This window comes from Fistularia commersonii, chromosome 26 (assembly GCF_037954325.1).
Source record: "Fistularia commersonii isolate RoL2024-O1a breed Wild chromosome 26, RoL_Fcom_v1.0, whole genome shotgun sequence".
NCBI lineage: Eukaryota > Metazoa > Chordata > Actinopteri > Syngnathiformes > Fistulariidae > Fistularia > Fistularia commersonii.
Genome location: NC_141309.1, coordinates 4,880,222 through 4,889,330, shown reverse-complemented (window position 1 = coordinate 4,889,330; position 9,109 = coordinate 4,880,222). Strand labels below are relative to the sequence as shown.

Genomic DNA, 9,109 nt, shown 5'->3' with positions numbered 1-9,109 from the left:
GTGGCTCACCAGCCAAAATAATTGCCCACCCCTTGTATAGATGATGACTTAGAATAGAATAGAATATTTCTCTAATCGTCCCGCATGTGACTTCTCACATGGTTTAATACCAAAAATGTATGATCCCTCCAGTGGATTCTGCCCGTCCAAAATCTTAATATTAGATTAAAATAACAGAAACTGAAAACAGATTTGGGCTTCGGAGCACACAACAAATTACTTGAGTTCATTTTATCCAGCTTCACATCCAACGCTCTGGACTTGACCTGCCAATGGAGACATGCAGGTACATCTCAAAGCCAAGTCAAGTCAGATTTTATTTCATTGGCAGCAAATCACAGAAGACACTTTACCCACTTTAAAATAATTTACAGAAACCCACTAGGTGCAGGGGTTGGCAACACGCGGCTATTTCATCCTTACGCTGTGGCTCCAAGTGGCTTGGAAAAATAAATTATATGTATTTAATTGAAGTGTATATTATTTATGTTAGTTCCTTTTTCTAATTTCAGTTCGAAATTGGAAGATCATCGTGATCTTGAAATATTAAAACATAATGATATTTATTATTTTTCAACGCTCAAAATAAACAACACACTCCTGGAAGCCGGTATACCCGCCAAGATGCCGTCAATTTGTCGAGACTTTCAACCCCAGGTAGTCAAGATATGGAGAAATGTAAGGCAAGAAAAATATCTGAAGAAAATAGTACATTTAATGACGCCTGGACAGATTCATTTGCATTTACCTCTGACGAGAGTTGCCTACCAGTATGCCTAATTTGTGGGGAAAAACTGGCAAACAGTAAAAACTCCAATGTCGCAAGACATTTCAAAAATGACATTACAAAAATAGAAATGTATTTTCTCTGTAGCACTTTGTGGATTTCATCAGCAACACACTATAGTTATTTATACAAAGTGTAAAGGTAAGAAATAATATATACAGTGGTACCTTTATTTTAGACGTCAGAAAGTAATTGCGTTTCCCAGTGTTTTTTTTTCAGTGGAAAACAGGTCCAAATGGCTCTTTGGATGTTAAAGGTTGGCGACCCCTGACCTGAGATCCTAGCGCAATGTGGGCGGCCTTCTGCCTCGACCGGCTGGGTCAGAAAGAGAGTAAATTATTAATATGATCTCATACTAATGATACCAGTTACATTCTGATTCTGGTGATATAATAACAGCTTTTAATATAAATAGAAGAAATAACAATTTTACAATCCACATTTAAAATCTGTCATGACAGTTTGCTCTTTGGGAGTTCAACAGTCTGGACCCGGAGCTGAATGGGAGGAGGAGTGGGGGGAAAAAGGATGAACCTTCAAACGTCACCACTCCCCATTTCTCCTCCTCAGACTCCCGTGAGAGAGAGAGAGAGAGAGAGAGAGAGAGAGAGAGAGAGAGAGAGAGAGAGAGAGAGAGAGAGAGAGAGAGAGAGAGAGAGAGAGAGAGAGAGAGAGAGAGAGGGGAGCGGAGAGACCGGAGGACGCGCTCTCATATCTGCGTGGAACCCGAACGGTGGACCGGAAGCCTTTACACTCGTGTGCTTTTGCAGATAAAACTGAAGAAGATCTGCCTTGGGTTTTTTTTTTTTTTTTTTTTCTTCTTCTTTTTCTTGCTCTTCGCTTTCTGTGCGCCTTTGGATTTTTTTTTCTTTTTTTGGCACATTCTCCAGCTGACGGAAAACAGGCCAGACAACCTCCGATGGCGGGAACCTGACCTCCCCTCTGCAACCCCACCTTCTCCTCTGCAACTTCTCGGGATGCTGTGACCCTCCAACCCCTTCCAAAAAAAAACAAACAAACAAACAAACAAATGGTACCTGTTGATTTCCCGCCGCGTCATGTCCTTCTGTCGGACTGAGGTGGACCATGAAGTTATGGGATAGCATGACCACTTGTTTGATGCTGCTGAGCTCCGTGCGCGCCGGTCCGCTGCCCCGGAGCCAGCAGCCGCTCGCGTCCGCCAAGAGGAGAGGCCGCGGCGGGGAGACTCCCCCGGAGCCTCCCCGCCTCCAGGGCCGGCTGGCTGCCACGGCCCCGGGGGAGGAACCTGCGGGGGGCCCGGGAGAGGTGCTGCTCGGAGAAGGAGGAAGATGTAAGACCACTTTGGTTTGTATGGGATGTCCACCCCTCAGCCCTCCAATATATGATGGATTTGCATGGTATTCCGTGATCCATTCTTTGTTTTTGTTTTTTTTTTTATTCTAATGCATTCTTGCATGCATTTTTACTTTGATGGAAAAAAAATGGCAATTTGTGAAATTTGCGTGAAATATAAATATATTTAACGTAAATATATTTTTATATCAACACAAATATATTAAGTTTTTTTTTCTTACATCTTCTGAAGATGTAAGACCACAGGTTTGTATGGGATGCCCCCCCCTTCAGCCCTCCAATATATGATGGATTTGCATGGTATTCCGTAATCCATTCTTGTTTTTGTTTTTAAAAAAGATGTATTTCTAAAGCATGCATTTTTATTTTGAAAACAAATAAAATAGTGAAATTTGAGTGCAATATAAATATAATTAATATAAAAATATTTTTATATCAATATAAATATATTTAGCTTGTTTTTCTGTCAGCCAAAAATCAATAGTCAGGTCCCCAACTGCTGCTTCTCAGTCATTTATATTGTTTGGCATTTTAAATATAATTAGAAAGTCTCCTGATCACTGCACATATACAGATGCATCTTTTGGGAATATCCACTCTTTTGACTCTATCATGAACACAATTAGAGGGTAACTCTGTGTATCTTGATGAAATCTCTGTCCAGTAGCCGTCTGTTTGAAACAAAGCTGCAGCACAAAGACCGGGTTCCGCTCTCCGCTGCCCTGATCCAGTTAGCATCCGATCCCTTTGTTGCAAATAAAATAGCGTATGCCATGTTTCCACTTCCATGTGGCATTTCTGATGCAATACATCATCTGTTTTGTGTCCAGCGTGTTGAAAAGTGGACCAGTCTGCTGCTGAGGACGATGCCTCCTTTCTTTGTTACCCACCGACCTTCCCCTTTATGTCTTTCAGACAAAGCAGACGAGTTAGAAGACGTGATGGACTTTATCAAAGTGACCATCGGCAGAATACGCCGCTCCGCCTCCCTGACGATTTCCTCCTCTACCTCGGATTCTCCATCTACCTCTCGCTCCCCGGGGAATTTGAACGGCAGAGCCCAACACAGGAGAGGGAGGAAGAGCCAGGAGAGAAGAAGAGGCGGAGAGCCGAAGCAGAAGGTCAGGAGACGAGGCCAAGCGCAGGGATGCGTACTCAAACAGATCCGCCTCAACGTGTCAGAACTGGGTCTGGGCTACCGCTCCGGCGAGGAGATGATCTTTCGGTACTGCTCCGGACCCTGCAGGAAAGCGGAAACCAACTATGATAAGATCCTGTACAACCTGGCTCGCGGCAGGAGGTTTCCTCCCAAAGACGCGCCCCCGCAGGCCTGCTGCCGGCCGATCGCGTTCGACGACGATCTCTCGTTCCTCGACGACAACCTCGTCTACCACACCGTCAGGAAGCACTCGGCCAAGAGGTGCGGCTGCGTGTAGACCCGCCATCTCCCTGCATTTGGATGTTGAAATGTTGGATGTTATTGTCTTGATCCCTTCAGGAGCGAATCACCCGCCTCCGTCCGACCCGACCCTCCGCATCCTCTTCTCTCACACCTACTAACTTCATGTCCTCCTTCACTCCATCCATACATCTCTCCTGCCTGGCAGCTCCAACTTCAGCATCCCCGAGCTCCTCGCTCCCAAAGACAACCTCAACATCTTCATCTCTGCCACCTCCGGCTCTGCTTTCTGTCTTTTTCTCAATGCCGCCGTCTCTAAATTGGACAACGTGGCGGGTCTCACCACATCTTCTTCACCTTTCCTTTCATTCTGTCTGATACTCTTCTTATATTTGTTAGAAAGGAGTTTGTTAGAGACTCTGGATGATTTCCTGGTTTACATGCTTGTGTTCATCACAATTATCTGAGATTTTTCCCTCTCCGTCCACAACATTCCCGTATATCGATACCTGGTATGATTTCAGTTATTACAATTTCTACTGTATACGTGACAAGACTCGCCACGTTATTTGTATTTATGAAATGTCTATGAAGATATTAACTTATTGATATTTATTTTGTTTTTTTTATACAACCAAAATGAGCAAAGGTTATTTATTTCTTTTGTAAAGTGTGCCAAAAGGTTGCTGTGCTATTTTATTTTGTCATTTTGGGGTGGTTGTTTTTTTTTTCATCTTAATTTTGTTTCCATTGAAAGCAGTAGAGGAGGGAGAGGTTGGGAAAAGTGTCTCTAAAACAAATTAAGAATTTAAACCTTCACTTCCGCTAATAATAGGACGTTGCAGACGACAAGAACCAGCTGTTTCAGAAGAAACTCAACAAACCAGAATCATGCACTGTCGTAGTAGTTGAAATAATACTTTAATTACTGCAGTTTTTGTACTTTTGACATGAGTTACCGCAATTTGGTTTCACTCAGAGCCAGTATATATATATACATATATATATATATATATATATATATATATACATATACATATATATATATATATATATATATATTTTTTTTTTTTTTTATTTTTTTTTTTTTTTTTACACACAAGAGGAGAAAGTTCAGTAAATAAAGTTTGTTTCTGCGCTCCAGAGCTGGAGGAGCGCGGCATCTTCATCACCGAAAGCGCTGCTTCTCGCCCAATCATTCACCGCAAACATTAATAAACCCCTCCAGTGGAGAAAAAACAAGAAAAAGAGATGTTATTTGTGTGAAAGTTAGAGGGCCTGACTGCGTGGAAGGATGCGGAGCTCACGGTAAATCAGGAGAAGGGTTAGCTCTCTTTACTCGGATCCAAAGACACGGTGACTGGTGACACCGGCGAGGTCGCAAACACAAACGAAAGGACTTTGCAACACTTCAGCTTGGAAAATTAAAAAAAAACAACAAAAAAAAACGAGATGTTTATAAGCACTGTATAGTGGAAATTATATTTTTATGCAAAAACTGTTCCAAATTTACAGTATTTCTTATTTTATGTGCAGTAAAACATTGTTGGACCCACAGAACAAAACTGTCTGGAAGTGTCATTTCCATGACCTCTAAAACCCTGCGACCATTCAATCACTCATTCCTTGTCTGCACTGCTTACCTTGCACTCGTGCATCATATTCACATGGAGACGTGCGAATGGTTGTGCCTCCATATGTGGCCCTGTGATTGACAGGTGCAGGGATGGGCTCCGGACTGCAGGATAAGCAGAATAGAAAATGAATGGATGCATGATAATTAATGCTATTCATTTATGAGTATCAAATTCTTTTTATTTGAAAAAAAATAGAATTTAATAATAAGAACTCAGGTGTTTTCTTAAGTTTTAAGACAACTTAAGAATGCATGTTGTTCTTTAACATTTTTTAACCTGAGACTGTTATGTCAATTCTCAATTAACAAATATAAAATTATCAACTGTTCATTAAATGCATCAATATAGTATGCTGTTTAAGCAGGATTTTTCTACACTTTAAATGTAGATTTCGGAATTTTAAAATTGTAAATTGTTGATAAGAGAAAAAGCATTCTGTTCCCTGTAACGTTTTAGCACTAAAGTGAGTACAACTGTTTATCTACCTCGTGACAGCTAACAATAATAATAATCTTTATTTTCTCTCACATCCTGTTTGGGTAGTTTTAGTTCTCTCTCTAGTTTATTAGGGAGAAAATAAGATGTAGTCAGAGAACAACATGAACGACGGTGGAAGACGAGTGTAGCAGCAATGTAAAGCGTCTGTTTACCTGTGTTTAGTGATAATTAAAAAGAAAAAAATGTAATTGGAAGGTGAGAATAATCGAGAGATGGAATGGATTGAATAAAACACCACGATGAAAGTCAGCGATTAAATATTTCCTCACTGTTTTGTATGAGAACAGGCTCGTGACCTGAAGCCGGACGTAACAAAAATAAGGTTTCATTTTGAAAATAATTCCCCCGCAATATGTCAATCAGGATTTCAATGAAAATGTTGTGTCGAAAAAACATAAATCCTAATTAAATGTCTTCAAAGTGATATTTTCACAGACTAGAAATACATCTATAAGTCTAATAAGTCTAATCATTCTTTGCTAGTGTTTTTTTTGTTCACTTTAATAGCCGTTTCTTATTTTTTTCTTTGTGAGTGACTGAAACGTGACGGCAATGCATCTATTAAAAGTTGGCAAAAGGAAAACTGGTATTGAGAAATAAGGGGAAAAAAATAGAACAATAATAAGAAGCCAAATAAAAAAATTAAAATAACATAAAAAAATTCTAAAAATGAAAACAGGGCAAGAAATAAATACGTTTCTGGACATGGGTTTGATGACAGATAGCCGAAAAAGAGAAACTGAACGCTGCTTCACTGCGTGTGGTTTCCATTTTCTGTCATTTCACGCTGAATTTGAGCCGCAGTCGTGGGATTTTTCGCTTGATTTGTTGCTGGTTTTTAATCGATTCCCTCCCGACGCTCGCTAATATTTACGCTCTTGACTGTTTAGGGATTTAGGGAAGTTCTTTTCAAAGAACGTGGCGAGTTTGAGTCGGTTGGTCACAGGAAAGCAAAAAAAAAAAAAGGGCAACTCACTGCCAGAGGATCCTGTCATTAGTCTGATGAGTCTTTTGTTAAAGGAGCTTGTAATGACAGTTCACCTTTCAGAGTGTAATGTAATACAACCTCCACAAGCCTGTGTATTGTTTTGGGATGGTGTGCGCCACACACACACACACACACACACACACACATACACACACACACACACACACAGCCACCGTTAGTATGCGTAATCTTTGAGATGCAAGGAGTTTGATCCCACCACCTCCATTCTCACATAAAGGAGGGAAATGAAATCTCAATTTCCTCCCCCTTCTTTTCCAGCAATGACTCGCTTAACACATAGATCTGATCAGAGTTTAGGTCTGGCTGAGGTTTGTTACATTTCCTGGTTTACAAGAGGATATACTGTATATATATATATATATATATATATATACATATATATATTAGCCTTAGCAGTCCAAACTCCTGGATGAAGGGTTATTAGGTTCTGCTGAAAAAGTACAGCATAGTGGAAGCCTCTTTTTACTTCAAACCTGCAGAAGAGCGTCATCCCTGCACACCTGTTCAGGCTACCGTACATCCCATAATGCTTATTGCGTCTACAGTAAACTACTGTTGCCAGTAACAATATTCAATAAAGGGGCTATTCCACAGAATTGACATCCGGGCATGAAAAGAAAACCCTTTGAAATGACACAAGGCAAAACACAAAGATAATAAATGAATTTCTACAAACTCAATCGTGTCTTCTATGCAGAGGACATTCAGATTAGAGCGGGTGTGTTCCCATGTTATTGCTCGGTAAGTCACCCTCTCTGGACTTCAGAATAAAACCAACTTGTGTGTCTCGTCCTCTGAGTTCATCCTGGTTTCATTACATGATATAATGCATGGTAGCTTGAGTTGCTTGTATACAGTCTGTACGTGCAGGCAGAGCCTTTCTGTGCCAGTGAGTAATACACAAGATAACCTAAATGTAATCAAGGTTATGTCAAATATGGTGTGGGTCTTCATAAGGGATCTGTCAGACCACAATGAGCTCTCTGAGGCACGGCTCTGGAATCTGTCAGCAAGGCTTGGGCTACATGACAAGTCAGTTGTGAAGGAAACCACAGAGGGAGAAGAGAAAGGCATCGCAGTATAATGGCAAGCACAATAAAGACTCTGTCTAACTCGGTTTTCAAGATCTGAACAACCTTAGGGGGAAGCGTCGATTTTTTTATACGTTCAAAACTGGCACATTTTAAAAACAGAAAAACTCTGACGACGCAATGCCGCATGGCAAAAACAAGGGAAATTAAAAAAAAAAAATGCAACTCGAGGGCAGTGGTTGAAGAACCACAGGTGCGAAGGGGAAGTGACCATGAAGCTGCTCCCGCCGGGCAACCGACTGGCTGATGGCCAAACCTCCAGTCTGGACCACCAGCCGCCGCCATGACCACCCCCACCCCTCCTGCCACACACACACACACACACACACCCAGACACACGTCATCAGTCATCATAGTGAAGTAATGGAATACACACTGATTCAGCTAATGGGCAAAAGAGCGGGATACAGGGGGGACAATCATCTTGCAATAAAGAGTGTGGTGTTTAGAAAGACAACCCACCCACACACACACCCACCCAGGCCCCGTCTGACCTGATTCGGACACAAGCTGCTCGTTTGTAATATTCAGTCATTTATTACATTTCACCTTCCTTGTCGACTTTTAGTGATGCGGCGAGGAGCAGAAATGTGAGACTGTCACTTTTGTGCTGTTTTCTGTCAGGTGTGTGTGCTTGAGGGTGTGTGTGCTTGAGGGTGTGTGAGGTGTTCAGCTGATTAAATATTCAGGGGAACCTAAGAATACAGACACCGACGCCTCACACCTGTGGATCATTACATCGTCTTGTGTTTTTGTGGGTAAGTGTGTGTGTGTGTGTGCATGATTGTGTGAATTCATCCGGGCAATCTTCTGGAAATTACTTGCGTCTGAGCAGAGGAACACAGTGACCCTCAAAAATGTAAAGTGGAAATGATTTCCATGATAGAATTCTGAAGTGTCCCCCTCGAACGGAAATTTCTATTTGAATCCTCTCTCTTGCACGCGTCTGGACAACGAGAAGGAAAGCATGTTACCATAAGACACATGACATTGAGCAAAGCGGGAAGCAGGAAGGAGAAGACGTGAATGCAGATGATTGTGAAAGGCACGGCCGAAGAGAAACAAGCCCGGGAATCCCAGAGCAGTGATCCGTGTTCCCTCTCCGACATGAAAACCGTAAAACAAGCGCTCCCTTTCAGCTATTTGGTCACTACCGTGCAATGATTTGACAGTCGGCATTAGCGGAAAAAGGAATCACCGTGAACGGGATCCGTTCGCAGCCTCCAGACGACTTTCCCTTTGAGGAACACGGAGAGCAGCACACCGCGTCTTTGCAGAAATGGTTCGCTGTCGGCAAGAAGAATCAGTCCGCCCTCTCTATCGCAGCATCAACCGCCAGATAAACTGTACTTT

The 9,109-nt window shown here is 41.9% G+C and overlaps 1 protein-coding gene across 1 annotated transcript; it reads left to right on the top strand.

Moving 5' to 3' along the window:
* Positions 1 to 1,306: 1,306 nt before the first annotated feature.
* On the top strand, positions 1,307 to 3,832 carry LOC147218307 (glial cell line-derived neurotrophic factor-like). The gene is made up of 2 exons (XM_086174091.1): positions 1,307 to 2,099; positions 3,038 to 3,832. The coding sequence occupies exons 1-2, from the start codon at positions 1,874 to 1,876 to the stop codon at positions 3,556 to 3,558; spliced, it is 747 nt and encodes a 248-aa protein (XP_086030217.1). The 5' UTR covers positions 1,307 to 1,873; the 3' UTR covers positions 3,559 to 3,832.
* Positions 3,833 to 9,109: the final 5,277 nt, after the last annotated feature.